Below are 20,210 nucleotides of genomic sequence, written 5' to 3'. Positions count from 1 at the left end.
ACCTGATTTAAAGGGTTATGTGTGTTCCTGCCTGAGTAAATTAAACATATTTTTTGTGTTTCTCAGTCCTGCTGATTTACATTTAGAAAAAGGTCAAAAGTGCAACACAGTGATGGTTACCATTGTTGCTTTGCAGAAAGAATGTCCAATGTTTGAATTGAGCAATCTCCAGCCTCCCAAAGTGCAAAAACATGCATTGGGTTAAGTTAATTAGACTAACTGGCGATTCTAAATTGGCTGTGGGCGTAAATGTGAATATGAATGGTTGATTGTATCTCCATTTTAGCCCTGCAATAGATTGGCAATCTGTGAAGGGTGTACCCTGCCTCTACCAAGGACAACTGGGATGGGCTTCAGACCCCCTGTGACCATAATAAAGAAAGTGGATGGACAGAAAAAAAACATGATTTATTGTTGTATCAAGTCATCCAGTTGAACACAGCAAAATTAACTTTCACAAAACAATTAAGTGTTTTGCTAGAGTAAGTAAAAAACCTAAAAAGTAACAAAGAAAATCTCTAATTTACCAAAACACATATAAAAACATCATTAGCATCATTATGCTCCACCAGATGACCTCATGTGTCCAGAAGATGACAACAGTTGGCGCTTGACTCATCAGAGGAGGGACTGAGAACATCTCCTTGGTCCCTCCTCATCATTTTGCTTCCACTGGTCACATCTCCTGAACGCTGGGCTAAAACATAAACATTGGACAGGAATAGTCAGATCTTTCCCATAAACACAGGCAAAGCACATTTTCATCAACAGCTCAGCGTAGCCTGAGGTTTTCCACAAATAATATGCATGGATGTTTGCCTCAAAATAAAATAATTATAAAAGAAGAAATATCTACAACTTGTTTCAACTGACAGCCAGATTAAATTAGGGGGAACGTACATCTCTTACTTAATCTGTAGCTGATGTTTTCTGTGCAACAGCTTTGACAAACTTTGGCATCTGCTCAGCTTTCAGAGCTTCCTGTAGAGCAGCAACTACTACATCAGGCTGAGGAAACTTCAGCCTAGCAGGTGGACCCTTCTTTATTCCAGTCCACAGGCATGTTTCTTTAGGAATCAGAGAAAAGAGTAACAATGTAATTTAGAAGATTGCAAGTAGGAAATATTTTTGATGTGAACATGGTAATCCAAAGCAAGTCCTGTGATAATACAGAGTGAGTGAAAAACCAAATCGCATGCTTAACAATCCCTGTACAGTTGATATAGCTACTATAAACATTAATATTTTCCCTGTGCAACACTAAAATGGGTAGATTAATCTTGGATTTTCCTTTTCATCTTCCTAACCTTTGACTCCATCCATAAGAGTGATCTCGAAGCTCTTCTTGCGGGGTTTCTCAGGGTTGAGAATCACAGGCAGTGCAGGACAGGCAGCCAGGAAGGCAGATTTCACCTCCTCAGCATTATGCCTATACACTCGTCAGCTTTTACTGCAGGAAGCAACAGGTAAACTATAAGGTAGCCATCTGTGCATAAGGTGCTTTTATTAGAAAAGTACATTTAAGAAAGTACTAAGCCCAAGGACAACTTTGAATGCAAAAGAGAAAGTACTTTCTTTCTTTATAGTAAAGAATTATACTTGATTTTACTGTATTTATTAGTCATAAAAAAATTGGATAATATAGAATACTGTTGTAGAATCTAAACAGACAATTTACTGTTTAAGTACCACTTTGTAGATGAAATACTCAGTTGCATTTGTCATTGTTAAAAGTAATCTTATTCAATCAAGCACCCACACACCTCACGACCCTGACATAGATAAGCAGAACAGAATGGATGGATGTTTTTTATACTGTAAAATGGATTTATTTTTAATGTCTTAAGATTATATGACCTAGTCAACAGCAACTGATTTTTTTAAAACTGAAATTTCAGAAGGAAAAACTAAAAATGAATAAACCATATAATAAGTAGTGAGTGGACTCAGTGGACAACAGCAGTGGTTGATCTGGGTAATTACTACACCGCTTATAACCATGTGATTAGTGTATTCACCAGTGTTCAATGACCAGTCTTTTGCCTTCCTCCTCTCCTCGCTCCTTCTTCTTCCCTGCTGGTGTTTGTTGCTCCTCTGCCTCCGCTTTGCGCTTCCTCCCTCGACGACCTGAACAGCGCACGTGCTGTTACGTGATGGTTTCATAACACAAAGGGGCTTGCATTGAGTTGCAGAATGTAATGTTGGATAAGGCAGGGGAGTGAACTTAACTTACTACATTATTAAATGCTCAGACATTTCATGTAAATACATCAAAAAAAAAGCGCAAAATGTAAACATTTGACCAACTTTCTCCTGCTGATTTTAACTACGCAGATAAATTCCAATCCAAACCGGACAGCTGCTGTAGCTATAGACTGTATAACACAGCGTGCAGTGTGTGTGTAAGATCTGGAAACAAACTTATCTCAGTGCTGCAGTGTAGCATTTAGGATTCACACACCTACCTGCTTTCGGCGCCATCGCTGTTACAAAAGCTTTTAGCCAGAGGTGGGTGGATCGACACAAATTTTGATCGTATCGATACCAGTGCTGGTACTGGCATCGGCTCGATACTAGTGCAACTGGATTCATACTTTGTTTTACCCCCTAAGTTCAGTGTGTAGCCCACTAAATTGTGTTAAAAATGATTGTTATTATTATTCAAACCTCAAACGTGCACTAAAATGTCTGAGCCCTTTTGTGTTTCCTTGTCATTGTGTTATTTTGTTTATCTCTACTCACTCTGTAATAGCTTCTCATATTGTAAATCAGCAGGTCCTCACTTTGCCACCATAACAGAAAATATCTGAACTTCCTACTGCTTACATTTTTTTTAAACAAATGCTTAAAAAAGGTTCCTCTGTAGCATTTATACCTGGGAAGGAGTGCAAGTGTTAGGCTAGGTTTAAAGGTAAGAACTGTTCAGTAACACTTTATAAACTGCAAATTTAAAGCTTGCGTGTGATGTCATCACTTCAATCACAGACTGGATATTCCTGCAAAACAAACAAAGATATACTAACTTTGTGTTATTCAAGTGTCACGTATAAAATCCTGGGTAGTTTGTATGGGATAAAGAGGTCAGCTTGTCGTACTGTGGTGGATTTATTGTAAAGAACTGCACTGAACTGCTGCACAGTATCTGTGGTGACCATGGTCTGTGTTGGTTTACATCAGCTGTAATAGACTAATTAACAATTAAGATGATGATGATGATCATTCACTCTATAAATGGAAGTCAGCTGAGATAGCTGTGAAACATCTTCTGACATCTGGTTGAATTCAGTTGTGTACAGCCACAAAGAGCAGCTGGTCAGCTGAACACAGCCTTTACACCAAGTAAATCTACTGAAGCTCATATTAAAAATTATTGTGAGTAGTTTTTCTTTTCCCCATGCTGACCCACTACACATATCTTAGGATTTTGCCATTCCCATTTCCCATTTTCCCATCAATGTAGCAACAGAACATTTTTTAAAATGATCTATCTGTGCTTATGTCCCACAGAACAGATTCAAGCTGAGTACATTCATTAGAATTAGAATTATTATATTAATACTGCACAAGGTTCAGTTACCTTAGTACAAAAATGTTTGGTAGAATTTTCCTTCAAGGAGCTATTTTTTACTTTCTTACTTTGAGTACATTTCAGAGGCTGTACTTTTGCCACCTCTGCTCCCTGTGTTTTCTCTCCATGTCCCTCGTGTGCAGCTCTGTATTTTTGATGTTTTTTGGACTTCGTTCAAATAGTACATCTTCTACAGTTGGCTGGTCATTAGAGCATTGTTTATGTACAATGATCCATACAATGTGCAATGAGCGGCTCAGCAGGCCTAGTTGCTCAGTGGATAAGACAAAGAGGCTTAAGACATGTAACAGATTTGCTGTTTTTTTAATTAAATAAAAGCTTTTAAATTGTTTCATGCAATGAACAAATTTAAATAACTAATCTATGGCTACAGATCTCTGGCTCAGCCTACTGAGCTGTCTGAGCCGTAGATAAAGTGTTGGGACCCAAGTTGATTTACTTTTTGGACTCGTATTTGCGTCATCCCGTTCTGCTAAAACCTGCAAAGTTTTTTACTAAATCCGCTTTTCTGGCTCTTCCAGAGAAAGCGCTTCCTGTTATCCTCTGTAAACAGGGAGACAGATGAATGCAGGTCCCAAGGGCTCGTGTCCCATATTCTCTAATAATTTTGTACGATTCCCAAATGTGGACTCGTGCGGGATGGCTGAGAGACGGCATCCAAAACAAACAAGAAGAAAAGTGAGAGAAAAACCCTGCAGAGCACCAGACGGATGTGTTTGCCTACTCCAAAGTCAGGAGCAAATATGGTGTTACCGGAATAGCAGTGTCACTCACAGTGGCTCTGGAAGTCATATTTTTGGGCACATATAAAGCAATTGTCAAAAGGACGTCACAAGTTGCGTCTGTGCCAAAAAACATGGGCTATACAGGCTCCCAGTGGGAGGCAGAGTGACTGATTCACGACAACTGCTCATCTAATCACTGTGCTTTTGTTCTCCTACTTACAACAAACTCAAGACTCACACTTCTTGGGTTTTACTCTTGTTGTCTTTGTCATACGATGACATCTTTCACTCTTTCTGAATCAGATTAGGCAGAGGGAAAAAAAAGAAGAAGCATGCATCAAATCTCAAGTGCTTCTTTGGCTTCCAGCAGGCTCTCTGTGCAGCCTGTCACAGTATATTTTTAGCTGTCTGCGTAAATGTTCAGAAGAGTGGACAGATCTTCAGACAGATGTGCCCTGTCGTCACCCCGCTCTCCTCTTTTTGCTTCTAAGTGACTCAAGGCCGGACGCACAGGGCAGCAAGCCTAATCGCATAAATTCTCATGCATGTTCATGGATATTTCTGTGCATGCACACACAAGCAGAGGAGCAGTGCCAGAAGGTTGACGTTTCATTCATGAATCCAATTCTTATTTATGGCTGCGTCTTATTTTTCTGACTTCTAACCTCTTCAGCTGTCAAAGCTCTATTATGGCACTTAACTAATCTGTGTCTGTCTCTTTATACTGCAAAACGCAGACAGTACAACTTTGATGAACCTAAGATATTCAACAAATCGATACAGTCAGTCAGATGTGAAAATGACTTATCAGTTCTATCTTTGCACACAGGGTTTTACTGTGACAAAAATTCTCTGTAGTTTCTTTGTTTCAAGTTTAATGAAAACTAAGAGCAGGGGTGCCAAACATAAGGCCTGGTCCCAAAATGTGCCCGCGGTGACTGTTATTAAATTTATTTATGAAACCGCCTTTTTTTATGTGGATATACTACATATGTAGCATGCATTACATTGTTTAGTAAAAATTTATTTAGATGTTTAGCAACATACATAAACATACATAAAGTGAACACAAGTTTGTTTTCCAAAAATAAATAATACTTAATAATAGTTGGGCAGCCTACTGATTAGCTACCGTAACACTCGAGGTGATTATAACCTCAGCTAAGAAACTCAGACAAGAGTAGCATGAGAGATGTTTACTTTGATTACATAAACATTATGTAGGAGTCGATAATAGATAATAGATATTTATTTGTAAATAACTGGGCACGAATAACCTGAGCTTGTTCTATAATAATATAGTATAGTATATTTCTAACTAACTAGGTAATACTCCCTTTAAAGATATAACACGTTTTGGGGTCAACCTGAAACAACGACAAATGCGAAATGTAAAACTGAGATCAGAGGTCAAATATAAAATGACATTTGGACGTTTGGAGTACCCATATACCAGTATCAATACCTGAATGTTTCCAATACAGTCAAAGGCAGCAGAATTTCAAGTAAAGTTTTAAATATAAAAGACAGTTTATGAATGTTTGACTTTATTTAAGATCATAATAACATGATATTTAGAATATATGTTGTCAATAAAAAGGCAGTAAGAAATATTTTGATAAACTGCTTAATACAGAAGCCTTTGTTTCTAAAATATAAGGCGTTCTGTCAATTTCTGACCATTAACTCATTAAGTTGTCCTTAAAAACTTTGGTGAATGTAAACCAAATTTTAATAGAATTTTTTCCATGACCCTACTCCACACCCCAACAAATTTTTATGAGAATTCATTCAAAACTTTTGGAGCTGTCGTGTTTTAAGGACAGAACTATTACGTCCTTGGCTGAGGTAATCGTACTCGAGTTCTGAAGGGTTAGGGTTAGGGTCTAACAAAAAATTATCAGTACTTTACATTTTACATCCACAAGAAGCTAGTATAGGTTATCAACAAAAAGGTCTTGGGTTCAAATTTCTGTGTTAGAGTTCATGCATTCTCTCTGTTGGTGTTAATGGGACTGGCAGCCTGTTTGCGGTGCACTCCTCCTCTTGCACCCATGATCCAGAACTTGATAAGGGAAAGAATTTATAGTAAAGTATGGATTTTATACCTTATGCAGTATTTTTGTTTTGTTTGTTTCTTTTTTTAAAGTAAAATCATGTGCTGTGCAGCAGCTTTTGGACCCAGTATGGAGGAGAGGGAAAAATGTGAACTCAAAAACCGCTTTGATGCACGAGCTTTTTCAAAATCTCAAACATACAAATTGAAGGAAGCGCTGGAGTCAGGAATACAAAACAATAGAAATCTGGGGTAAACCATGGAGGGGAAAGACACATTAAGGCTATTTTCAAACAATTTTAAAACAGTGAGAAAGATTATTCACAAGTGCATAACATCCAATCTTCCCAGCAGTGGACATCCCAGCAAGCTCACCCCAAAGCCAAAGAAACTGTAAAACTCCCAATAGTTACATGTGAGACCCCACAGGCATCAGTTATAGGCAGAATTTAGAAAAAAGACTGAACAACAATAGTTTGTTTGTTTTAGCCCCAATAAACATATTCTAGAAACATAGTTTTATGTTAATAATATATTATTTGTACAGTAACATAGATAGGGAGCACATAACTTCAGGAAACATGGAGCAAGGAAACACACTGCAGTGATCGAGGATGCGACAAAGGACCAGAGGAAGATGTAAACAGTTTACACACATGGTAATGAGGTGAGGGTTAAATAAGTGGGAGACACGGCAGGAATAAATCAGGGATAATGAGAGGGCAGTTAAACTAGACATGGTGCAAATGAGACAAATAACTAACAAAAAAAATGACAAAGTGATATAAGATGAAACACAGAGATGGGATTTGACCAGATACGGGAAAATAAGGCAACCAAGGAATACAATATGAACTAAAACCAAGAACAGAATTAGAGGGAAGAACCAAATGCAAATAAACACAATCAGGAAACATTATTTTAAAAAAGCCCAAAGCTCGGAACTGGGTACTTGACTCAGGAACCCGAATACATGGACAACTGTTCAAAGAACTGCAAAAGTTAAAAGAAGACATAGTGAATTCATGGAAAGCTTTCTTTTTTAATATTTAGTAATTGTTTGGGAGGTTTCCCAGTTGACTCCCTCCTGCTTGGCAGCTCTTCGTCTAGTGAAACTCCCACAGGCAGTGGGAACATTGATGTTCAGTGTGTGAACTCATAGGCAGCCTCTCTCTCTTTCCTTGTTTCCACTTAAAATGATTTATTCATTCAGTCTTGCTTTTCTGTTCAGGAAGAAGGCTTTGCCGTCCAGCAGGCTCAGGTTTTCACGTGCTGGTTAATAGAAGCTGGCACTGCTGTGTAACAGCACTGCACATGATGTTTGTCAATTATGGATGTGATAGGTTCGCTTTCCTGTTGACTGCAGCCCTGCACTCTCAACCATTCGACTGAATTCTTTTGCAGGGTAAATATCCAGCACGCAGTGGGAGGAAATTAATCGGCTCCATCCTTCTAAAATTCTTCCCCCATACGTTTCATTTCCTTCCGGCCTCCTTTGACGTCAGGGTGTGAGTCTCGGTTCATCCTCTGCAAATACCACGTGTGAAGGTGAACGTCAGCAAACACGACGACAAAACGCAAACTAAAACGCCAACTCACTCGGGCCAACACGCAGGCTTATTCAAGACAAGCATAGACAGCCACGTGGAGGATACTGTCAGGGAGAGAGAAGTGCCGGAGCGATGGGTTTCAGACAAAGACTGAGTGACAGCAAATTAAAAAGATGCAAACACACAAAAGAGAGGAATAAAAGCAGAGGCAGCAGAAGTTAGATAGAGAGTTGGGGGAGAATGAGTGGGCACACATCATCGAAGTCTGACGATCAGAGAAATTCTGGCTGTTAATGGCCTGGTTCCTGCACCGGAAAAACACTAAATATGTCCCATGACCACCCAGGCAGCTGCTTTCAGCCATGGAGGGCAACCGCCCACAGTTCTGCCATGAAATTGGGACTTGAGAATATGGGAAGGGTAATTACATTGGTCACGATGAAAGTTTTTCTGCAGGTGGTTATCAGTGGCAGGAAAAAGCTGAGGGGAGTAATTTTATACTGCTATCTCATCTCCTCTAACAGTAGCGTGAAACTGTGACATACAGTAAAAAGTCCTTTTACATAACCAAAGCTCAAAACTGCCTCTAAAGTAGTTTTGTCACAGTTATACTGTGAAATACTTTTTGACCTGGTAACTGACTGCATCTGTAGATTATTTCCTTTGAACATAACAGCAGAGACATTTCTTATAATAATGAAATTAAGAAAACACATGAATACTCTATAAATGGAGTTTTTAAAAAAAACCTTAAACTTACAAAAAATCCTCTCTTTCTTGCAGTCAAAAGAAGTATAAAGTATTACTTCTCAGTTTAGTATTCAACAGCAAATTTTAATGAGACATACATTCACCAGTCATTTTATTAGGTACATCAGAAAGGCCTTAATTCTTTGTGACATAAATTCAACAAGGTAAAACATTCATCAGAGATTCTGGTGCATATTCACACGACAGCATCACATAGTTGCTGCAGATTTGTGAGCTCTACATGCATTAATACACTGAACTGCTGTCATGTGATTGACTGATTAGACAAGCAGTTGAAAAGGCATACCTGAAAAAAGTCACTGGTGAATACATATAACTCACTAACTCATTAAAACAGGGCCTTTTGTATTTTCTTATACCACATAATGTTTTTTTCACTCATACTTAATTCTTATGTTGCATGATTAAATATGAAAGATGATGATTACACGAATTGATTATATTAAGAGGCATTTAAGTCTTACGCAGACATTTACAAATAGAAGACACAAATATTTACTGTAACTTTTTCCTGCTTAGCTTAACTAGCTAGCTAGCTAACTAACCTAAAAAACAAACAAAAAACCAAAACCAACAACAACAAACATCCACATTGCCTCTGCCTAGGGGTGGGTTTTGATTATCGATTTATCGATTAAAATCGATTCTGGCTTGGATAACGTGATATCGATTCATTAAAATCCTGAATTGATTTTTAAATATAAATTTATTTTGCCCGAAACGCCTGAATCTCAGGAAAACCTCACGAAATTTCTACAACCACTAAACAGCTAAAACAGTCAATGAGAGCAGGTTCACGGATTCTGCACAAAGATGTAAACACAAAACGCGGACCCAAGGCATCCAAATCAGTGAGATGTTGCCTTTCTCACCCGATGGCCTGTACGCAGACGCGGACACGCTGTGGGCGCTGAAAGCCGACAGCTCACTGATTTTGAAGCGTCGACGGGCGCTTTGTGTTACGTCCTTTTTGCGCTAGATTCTGAAGCTGTAGGTTTTATCTCTCTCCAAACAATATTGACTGAACCAGCAGCCAAAGACGGTCCAAACTACTTTTTTCACATAAACATCGTCACCCACTCCTACTTATTACCCACCAGTCTATGGTGTCCACCGCTGTTTGTTTGTTTGTTTGTTTGTTTTTTTTGTTTTTTGTTTTTTTTTAACTTACTTCCGACAAGAAAGTCTCATTTCTGCTGTTCAATACTGAACAAATTTAAACTTTTTAAAATTATGCAAAATTGCAAAAATGCTTAGCTGTGTCTCTAATCAAACCAAAATCATCTGCTATAAAAACCTAGACCAGGAAAACCGCCTTCGTGTTTTTCTGTGTTTTATCCTCAGTTACTTTGACACAAAGGAATCAGCTGTGATGCTTACACCTTTGATAAAGTCTCACAAGTGTCAGGTTTCTTTTTATAGATATAAAAATATAGAAATGTACTGATAAGTGATCAGAATTATAATATTTCTGACTGTCTCGGGCAAAATTTCCCCGATTCGAATAGAATAGAATAAATTCGGGACCTTGTGAATCGGAATCGAATCGATTCTAGAAATCAGTGACGATACCCAGCCCTACCTCTGCCTATTAGTAGGTTATTGCATTAAAAAAAACAACCTTGTAATAAATCTCAAATGATTTATTTTTTATTTACAATATTTTACAACAACTTTAATTTATGAAGCCACGTAGAATCTTACCTAAACACTATAAAATGTTCCTAGTTACAGGCTCTCAAACTACATAGAAGTAAGTCCAATATTTTTCAAGGTTTATTATGGAGGTGGCTGTGGAGGTGTAGGAAGACAGGGACATCTATATATCAGAACAACAATCCCTGGCTCCTCAAATCTACATGTTGAAGTTTCTTGATGTATATCTGTGAGTGAGTGTCTGAATGTTAGACAAGGCACTAATACATAGAAAAAAGGTGTTTGTAATGATGGGTGTAGTAAAAGTGCTTAAAAGTACAGGTTCATTTGCAATTTCTACAAGTTTTGATTCTGTTAGCTAAAAACTCTGGGGAAAACAAAAATGCTAATTGAAAAGTAACAAAATGTCTGACTCGCCTATTAACACTTTGGAGGCCTCTAAATTTATTTGAAAATATTCATGGTATGAAGTAAAATTTTGCATTGATCTATAAAGTTTTAGTAAAGAAACAAATTTGCTGACTCTGAGGATTTTTCCACGAATGACCCAGTAACAAAATCCACCTACCAGCATCTCTGAAGCTCTATAATTTAATACTATCATTTGTTTTAAATAAATGTAAAAGCATGTGAAAATTGCTCGTTGATATTTTTTAGAGTTTTTACTGAGTTTTTGCCTCTGAGCAGTTGCCAGGCAACAAGTAGACTCCAGGAAGTGCCTGGGCCTGGTCAAAAAAATACTCTGACATATATCGCTCTGTAAAGCAGTAAACACACATTTATACAGTGTTTCTAAGAATCAAACATACCAGATATGATGTTCTTACTAGTGATCTTAAAAAGTGCAGGTTTTATTCCTTTTTAAATTATTACACACCTTTTCCCCTCTTTTCAGTCTTTGAGCTAAGCTATTTCTCAGAGCTATCTGGGAGTAGTGTCAATGTTCCCATCTAACTTCCCTTCAGATCAAGAACAAACTTTTTCACAGCTGATATTTAGAATTTTTATTCCAGTAAGGGGAGATTCTTCCTTTTTTTGTACGTGCTTTGGCGCACGTTCTCACTGGGAACTGAGCCAGCATTGGCACACCTGCGGAGAAAGGAGGACAGGTAACACCAGGTGTCATGTAAAGCGGTCAGTAATTGTTTATTTAGTGGAGAAAAAGATTCAAACAAACTTCTCAGTACTTCAGAGAACCAGATCACTGGGAACCGGAGGGAATAGGTTATGTCCCTGGTGGGTAAAGTCAATTATAATAAAATGGTTTTCCTTTAGAGTCAGCAGTTGTCAATATCACAAAGTAAAGACGTATTAAGGCTACTTTTAAACAATTTTGAAACAATGAGAGAGATTCTTCACAAGTGGAAAACATCCAATGTTCCCAGCAGAAAGACGGAACTAGCATAGTTTGTTTGTTTTAGTCTCAATAAACACATTCTAGAAAAATGCATAGTTTTATGTTAATATTATATTATTTGTACCAAATTTGTAACATATGACTCATTTATTTGTTATCAAACGTCAGTTATTGGCTTACATTTTTATGTGTGAGGATCACACTTGTGGTACCTTTTTTTTTGTTATAAAAAAAAAGACAGTATTTGTTGTGTAAAATGCAATTTTTAAAAAACTGATTTTTGTCACTTTTCAGGGAATCTGAACTACAACCAGAAGCAACAATCACATATTTTAATATTAAAATAAAAACAAGGCGATCTGTGAAAGTTGTGAATAGTTATTGACATGGAGGCCAACCACGAAGTGTGAAGTTGGAGGCAACTCAGCTAAACTTCTTTTTGTGTGCACATGTTGCTGTTTATGTACGTGCACGTGTCCTTGCACTAGCAAACAGATGCGTGAGTGTGTGCATCATCATCATTATCATTAGCATGGTGAGAGTATCTGTTGAGGGGGTGTGCTGATTCCGGGACACATCACATATTCATCCCTGGTGGGCTCCCGGTTCTGCCCTGAATCATACCTCAGCCCCTCCTTCCAAACCCCCGCACACACGCACACACACACACATCTCGAGAGCTTATTCATTCATCTCACTGTATATGTAATGCGACCTGATATAGCTGCCTTCTGCACATGTTGAGAAAAGTGACTGGCTTAACATAGCCAAGGCTGGATACCTTGAACACACACTGCGTCTACTACACACAGTTATACAGATAATAAATATCCCCTCCCTTCTATAAACCAATGTCCTCACTTTTGCACGAGTCCCTCATTTTACTGGATGGAATATTCCATGCAAAGCCCTTATTCAATAGGTTATCAATTTCAGACTTGCTGAAAGACTTGTTGCATTATATAACTGTATGTCTTATGCTTTGCTACTCAGGTTTCTGCTCTCTGCTTTCATCTGATTAAGTGTTCGTGTAAATTCATTATTGATTTTTTTGTTCTTTTGCATCATCCTTAGAGAGCACTTAGAGTGAGATTAGAGCAAAGACAAGAACAAAGAAAACTCCCACTCACTTCTGTGTAATTATTTCTTTATTTTTTTAATAAAGCAAAGCACTTCCATAACAGTTTTTTAATTTTTCATCGAAAAAAACAGACTCTAACGAATGTCACAGTATCTCTCATGTTCTGTTCTGAAACTCACAGTCATCATCGAGGTTTGGTTTCAGATTTAACATGTGGGGCCGACGTGGACCGTATGTCACAGTTAGGTTTCATTGGTCGTAAACAACACACATACACTTTCCCATAAACACATACTGGGGTTAGAAAGGTTCAGCTTATAAAGAGAAGAGATGGTTCAGAGTGTAAATGCTGCATGCAGTTTTAAAATACACTTCTTGGTCATTTTTTGTGTGTATGAAGGATTATTTTTTCAGATTTCAGGTTAGAAAAAAAGCACATACAGACATGTAAAATAATAAAAAAAACAATATTAGGTATAAGTGTAATGAAATAGGACTTCTGGACTTCCACACAACATGCATACAGGCACTCACTTTTCTAAGATAGATGACGATCCGTCTCTTCCAGACTTTTCTAGACTCTCTTATCTACATTACTTAAGTTTCACTCACACAACCACAACAGAAAATTGAAACACACACACACAAATCAGTTATAACTCCATGTCTGGGATATCGAAAACTTTAAAATTTATAAAGGGCAAAGTGGTAATAGTGGAAATCAAGAGGCGCATATTTAATTTGCTTGCCATCCTTTTACAGTCTAAGCATCTCTTCTATCTTCACAAACAGCTGTTTACTACGATCAAAGTACAAATCCACCTAGTCTAAGATACAGTGTGCTGGATGCATATGTACAGTGATGGTGTGTGGTATGTACAGATGGTTTGCTGGCATCTCTTGGATCACACAAGGTTTTGAATCTGAAGGAGGGAGGTTAGTCACTCCTGGTTGCATTGAAGTGAACACCTCAAACTGCTTTACTTCTCTCCTCCTAGATCTCTCTTGTTAATCCACATCTTTGTCCTACTTCTGGTAATGCCAAATAATCTTCCTTTAATAATGTTAGTGATAATTGAATGGTGAGTACTAGTTAATATAGAAAACAGCTGGATAGTTTTACAACGCCTGCGCTGTTTACAGCTGTGATAGAAAAAAAGACATGTGGAGACCCCACCAGCTAACTTGGTAGTTTTCTGCCTTTGTGTTGTCACTGTCATTCAGCTCTGATGTCATCCTAAGCCTGTACTACGAAAGATCAGGTATTTCACGATCAATTGTGTCTGGCTCTACATCAGCTCAACTGACCTGGCACTTTTAAGCAGCTCCCTGCTGCCTTGCCTGTCTCCTGCTTCAGTGTAGCACCCCTTGCATGTTGAGGAGGCAACTGAAAGGACTCAAGATCCAGGTTTTTGTTAGTATTAGAAAGAGGAGAGGGAGAAATCGGAGAAAGAAACAGGTTGAGAGGAGAAAGGAGTTCAGCTGAAAAGGAAATGGAGGGAGAATACGAATATGGTGAGGGTGAGGAGGTGGAGTGGGCGTGGAGTGATGGCTAGGGAGGAGAATGAGGGGAAGGCTTGGTCGTCATAGCTTGGAGCACAGTCCAGCTCAACACAGCGGACAGAGGAATCTTCATTGCCATAGTTGGTCCAGTATTCTTCTTGGTCGAGTTTGGGGAGGGCTGCCTCGTCAGCTGACAGTTCATACTTGGAGGGGAACTGAGGCTTGACCGCAGGGAAAGGGAATGACTTCACTGTTTCTGAGCTCTTCTGGTACAAGGACTTTGATTTGGATTCGGGTTTGTTCTTGGAGAACCACCAGCGGGTCTTGGTACTGAAGGTGGTTGTGGTGGATCCAGCCAGAGAGCCGGGGTCAGGAAGAGGGCAGAGAGCGAAATCCATTTCTCGGAGGAATCGGAGGTCCTGACCACGACGTGTAGATGGGGAAGTGCACACAAGGTCAGATGAGGAGATGCGGGCCTCGCGGAACCACTCCCAAAGGGGACGTGCCTCACAGCCACAGGACCAGGGGTTACCATTGAGGCGGAGGAACTGGATGTCTTGGACATCTTTCATGGTCTGTCCTGGTAGCTCAGCCAGGGAGTTGTTGAACAGGTAGAGGATGGTAAGACGGCCAAGGTCACGAAAGGCCTTGCGGTTGACCTGCCTGATGCGATTGTCATGCAGAAGGAGACGGTCCAGGTTGACCAGACCCCTGAACACATTTTCAGTGAGGGTACGGATACGGTTCCCATGCAGGAACAGATGGGTGAGGTTGACCAGATCAGAGAAAAGGTCATCATGCAGAAAATGGAGTTGATTTTCCTGCAGCAAAGTCAAAATGCAACATTTAGTGCCGGGAAAAAAGTGAAAAGTAAAACTATAGACTGCATATAAAAGATACACATAGTCTCCAATGCAGAAGTGACTTAAGCTTGCAATCTGTTTAGCGGTCAGCAGGGGGCGACTCTGCTGGTTCAATTCTCAGCTCATTAGACACTTTTGTGATGAGTTTGTGGTTTCAGTCACTAGTTTAATGTCTTCCCAAGCAAACCATGATGTTCACATTACAAATTATAATCCCACTAAGACTAAAATAAATGATGATGGATTGTATATAAAAAAGGCTACTTTGAAACTAACGATTAACATCACAATGTTTACATCTATCTTTGATATACAGTCTATGAGAAAGACTAAAGCAGCTGGGTATGGTGGTTTTTGTTAAAGACTGCATACAACAGATTCAAGTCCTACAACAAAAGGTCAAAGCTGATTTTGAGTCCTGAAATCTAGAAATGATTGGAAGCTCACACAATGTGTGACACAAAAGCCGCCTTTAACGAATTAATGAACATCCAACATTTCTCTTTGAGTCAGCGATCAATATGAGCAGTAAAAATAAATAAATAAAAGAATATCTCACCTCCCTCTGATTGCAGTTATAATTTATGCACACGTGAGAAGTGATCTGTTTGAAAGTAGCTTTATAACACTGAGAAGTGACCTGCATTGTCTGAGTCACACTGAATGTGGGATGTGTTCTCTTTAATTCCCTCAGAAGGCTTCTTGGCAGGCAGTTATTGTCTTATTGGAAGAGAGTTTAAATTCAGGAACAGATGAGATCTCACTGTTAGCTGCCAAAAACTGACAGCAACCAAAAAAATAATGCACATGGCATCTCTGCAAGCTAATTTTCAATGCATTAAAATGAAATCACTGCCTGTTATATTATATCTCTACTTTAAAAAAAAAACCTATTTGGATCTACTGTACTGGTTTTGAAGTGATTTAAAAAGATGACTTTAAGTTTTCTTTTTCACTTATTTTAAATAAAATTAACTTAAGGATGAATATGAAGTGTTGTAGTAATTTTCCTGCCTTCTAGAAGTGGTGATTGTATCACCATCCTTGCCATCTATATTTGTATTTTAAGTTTGGATTGATATTACTTCCTCTGACTTGCAGATACACTTGCTGAAAGTAAATGTGTGGACATGTGTTTTGTTTTTCTTTTACAATTTATATTATTAGAAGATCTGTCAACTACCCACTTAGCTCACATTGATCATTATCTGCATTCAGTTTATAGTAATTAAATAAATCTATTGTCCTATTGTAAATCTATCCTTATACGATAGTTTCAGTGTTTTTTAACTGTTCAGTGGTTCTAATTTTCTTTGTAGATATGCATTTCTGCATCTTTTTATTTTTACAACTTATTATTGTTTGCATATAAATGCCTGTGGTGTGTGCAACTCAGTGGACCTATTTATAAGTGACGCTTCAACACGTGCAATATGAAAGCATCAACGTGCGTGTGGGTGTGCAGCCTGTGCAAGCTTTAAATCAATTCTACAACACAACTAAACGCAGTAATTTTGCATACCCTTGATCATACCCATGTATTACTATCCAACATCTTACTGTGAACGTACTGGTCATCTTTTAGGTGTGTGTGTGTGTGAATGTTGTCTTTACCTGCAGATAGAGAAATTGCAGGCTGTACAGCTTGTGGAAGAGATCATGGGGGAGAGTGGCCAGCTTGCAACGATGCATATGCAGGCTCTGCAGCTTCTCCAAGCCCCTGAAGGCTCCACCTTCCAAGTGGCGCAGTGAAGGGTTGTCACCCAGATCCAGCTCTTCCAGTACCCTGAGGTTACTGAAGGCTCCGGCCTCAATCCATGTGATGTTGTTGCCATATAGCCAAAGCACCTGCAGAGGAATTCAACAGGACAGCAAAGAAAAAGAAAAATAATGGCATGAGAGAGGAAAAATGCATTTCTGCACATAATTTCTAGAAATAGTGTTGTGACTCTGCTCACTTGTGTCTCAAAGCCAAAAGAGTCTGCGCGAAGCTCTGTGATGCGGTTGTTCTGGAGGAAAACACGTTGTGAGTTGTAGGGCACACCGGCCGGCACTATGGTGAGGTTCTGGGACTGGCAGCTGACCGTCATGGGCGTAGGGTAACACACACACAGCTTGGGGCATGCTGTGACCCCACCCGGCTTCACCACCACCAGCCACAGAATCAGCCATAGGGTTAGTCCACCTGGAAAGAGAAGAAAAAGGCAATGTTAGCATGAGAAAGCTGCAGGAGTAGCGGCTTGGAAAAACATGCACATTGTGTGTGAGAAAGAGTGACTGGCAAAGAAAAAGAGATCGGTTTCAGCTTTAGGTACCATTTCTTTTTCTTTTTGTCTGTCTGTCAAAACTTTTGTTTTGTTGTCAGTGATTCCTTTTAACATCGCTGTGCTCTTACCCGTGACCTGTTGATGGATTCAGAACCTTAGGCTTCATATATAATTCAGCAGCTTACATTACAAAAATCAATCACCCATTCATATCCACCTTATCACTTTACCTAAGTGTCAGTGGATTTTGTGACATGGTTACATAACCGTGGATTTCAGCAGTTTAGACTATAAATTAGCCACAAATCAAGAATCAAAATATATTTAAGAGGCAGAAACGAAAAGCACATTGCCTCCCTGTTACATTAACCCTGTTTTCTACTTCTCAGGCTGTTTCAACCAAAAGGATGTTTCCGCTGAAAGGTTGTCTACGCGGAGGGCACGCGTAAAACTAGTAACCAAACCCGGATCAGTTTCGGTTCTTATGATTAATTTAGCAGCTTCTTGGCATCGCTCAGATTACGGTGCACAAAAAAGTGGGCAAGGCGGGAAAAGTACATGCGTTAAATATTAACGAGGTTCCTTTTTATCTATTGTGCGCAAGATTTTCCAGCGTCTCACCCCTTGACCTCTTAACAAGTTGGACTATTAGCCGCGCTGGACGCTGAGAGACAGCTGGAACCAGAGCTCTGGAGTCAAATAGGGCATATGTCTTTCATATTTACACTAACGTTAAAGTAACGAATTGTCATGCTTTTATCTCTCCATGCGTAAAACAGTATGGAGAGCATTTCTTTGATCACGTGTAAAAAATAACTTTTTAAGCAGATCACAAAATCTGTACCCCAGAGTGAGCATCCCTGACACGTTTCTTTAACTCTCATAATATGTAGCTGACATATACAGTTTAGATTCATAGTAAAATAATTAGAAAACAGTCAGACTGACTGCGCGTAAATCGAGGTCTACACTTTGTTTTTCTGTCTAACAAAGGCTGCTTAAACCCAAAATGACACGACAATATTCCCTGAAAACACTAAAAAAAACCCTGAAACGTGTTCAAAGGTAAGTAAAAATGTGTCAGCTATAAGCACATGAATGCACCTGTAGAATCTGCAGATGCAAAATGGTGAGGAACTTACCCTTGTACTTGCGGGCGCTGGAGCCCCTCACGGTGCGACGAGTTTCCATCTCGAACCAAAGCCGAAAGCGAGTTAGCCTGCACGGCGTGGAAGTGCCTGCTTGATGCTATCTCTGCTAAGGTTCAGCTCTGGTGACCGAGTCACTGCGGCTTCAAGCAGTGACGTACCGGAGTCCCGAGGAGCTTTTTATCCCCGTGGCCGGTCTTCGCCCACTGCCGTGGGTAGCGGAGGATCCTCTACGTCAGCCTGGGAGGAGGAGTAAGAGTTACCGGAGGAAGCGACTAGAAAGGCAATGGCAAAGCTTGCCACTGTCATCTTGGCGGCAGACCTCCACTGGCTGTCAAAAGAAAAATATTATAATTCAACATTAATCATTTATTATGCTGTGATAATGAAACACAACATAAACTAGAAATTTTATAATTTGTTTTTATAATTCGTTACATTTTCTTTCTGAGCATGTATTAAATATTCTAACCTTTCCCCAACGTTTAATACAAATATCCAGCATTTAGTTTAACTTGCAATAATTTCTTTGTTCATCGTTTAAGACAACTCGCAGTGTGGGAGGATTGGAGGTGGATGGAGGTGACAAAAACTAATTACTGGGAAAAAAGTAAGAATTGTTGCTGCATGACTACTGCACATTAAACAAATTTGTGTGTAGCCTCGTGGCACATGTACTCTGGGGAGGTGGAGGTGGGAAAACTCATCTGGCCTTAAAGTCAAGTTATCGTTTCTCTTCTTCGGTGTAGGCCAGGCTGGAAAGAAGCCGATAGACGCCTACAGTTCAGAATAACAGATGAACATGAAAGGGAAACCCAGCAGTGGAGCGAAATCATCTACCACAGCATATGACCTGGTTATATTAGTGTGAAAGGGAGAGATAACACCACTGACAAATCGTAGTAGTACAACACCTGCACATCAGGCTGCATTTTTTCACACCAATCCTCTTTGTAAATGTCACATTTACCAAAGCAATGCATTATTAATCCTCCAGTGGACTGATGAAATGTGGATTTTCTTTGCGCTGTGGATGTGAATAAAGATGATGGGATGACTACCAGTAACAATGACACAGAGTACCCATTTGACTGAATAGGTCCCATAAGTCGCATCCTTGAGCCAATTTGGCTGCAGAACAAATGATTTGCTAGAAAAGGCGCGATGCAGCGCGCACGGGCGGGACGTGGGATGGATGACAAGGGACATGGAGTTTCGTTTTGTTTTTTTCCATGTGAAATTAACTGTGTCAGGGCAGGGGTGGGCAGAGTTTACTCACAAGTGAGTCCTTCTTTCGTGGCACGGGTCAAGCCCAGGTTCAGCATGATGCGCATCATCTGTTCCCCAATGAACACACGCTCACCAAAACCTGCTCCTTGAAGGTCATTTGTAACTCCAAGCTGTGAGCGAAGCGCAGGCAATAAAGGCCGTCTGGAGTCACACGATTTCTTGGCGTCGGTATAGTGATTGGGGGAGGCAGCTCAACAAGGAGGCATTAGTGGCCTCAGCAGGGGTCTGTGGAATAGATAAGGTCGCGTGTGTGTGTGCACATGTAATGCACACAGGGTATTCTTGGCCTCAGGGTGAGAGGGGGAGGCAGCCAGCTCACCAACAAGTGTCCACCTTCAAGTGTGTGTCTGTTTG

General features: G+C 39.6%; 1 protein-coding gene and 1 pseudogene across 3 annotated transcripts; both read right to left on the bottom strand.

The window, feature by feature from the left end:
• Window positions 1–437: 437 nt before the first annotated feature.
• On the bottom strand, window positions 438–2,491 carry LOC102786112 (selenoprotein H-like; annotated as a pseudogene). 2 transcript variants are annotated; one of them, XR_015716553.1, is made up of 5 exons: window positions 2,466–2,491; window positions 2,019–2,127; window positions 1,308–1,450; window positions 901–1,067; window positions 438–697 (listed from the first exon to the last, which is right to left on the bottom strand). The product of XR_015716553.1 is annotated as a selenoprotein H-like, transcript variant X2 (transcript). The 2 variants fall into 2 exon arrangements; XR_015716552.1 differs by having other exon boundaries at window positions 910–1,067.
• Window positions 2,492–12,841: 10,350 nt separating this feature from the next.
• Window positions 12,842–18,704, bottom strand: rtn4rl2b (reticulon 4 receptor-like 2b). The gene is made up of 4 exons (XM_006781378.2): window positions 18,561–18,704; window positions 17,110–17,336; window positions 16,766–16,999; window positions 12,842–15,109 (listed from the first exon to the last, which is right to left on the bottom strand). Exons 1-4 carry the CDS (start codon window positions 18,607–18,609, stop codon window positions 14,264–14,266), a joined length of 1,356 nt encoding a protein of 451 aa, XP_006781441.1. The 5' UTR covers window positions 18,610–18,704; the 3' UTR covers window positions 12,842–14,263.
• Window positions 18,705–20,210: the final 1,506 nt, after the last annotated feature.

The sequence above is a fragment of the Neolamprologus brichardi genome, chromosome 2 (genome assembly GCF_056152115.1).
Source record: "Neolamprologus brichardi isolate AB-2024 chromosome 2, ASM5615211v1, whole genome shotgun sequence".
In the NCBI taxonomy this organism is placed as follows: domain Eukaryota; kingdom Metazoa; phylum Chordata; class Actinopteri; order Cichliformes; family Cichlidae; genus Neolamprologus; species Neolamprologus brichardi.
This window is presented reverse-complemented; position numbering and strand designations above follow the sequence as displayed.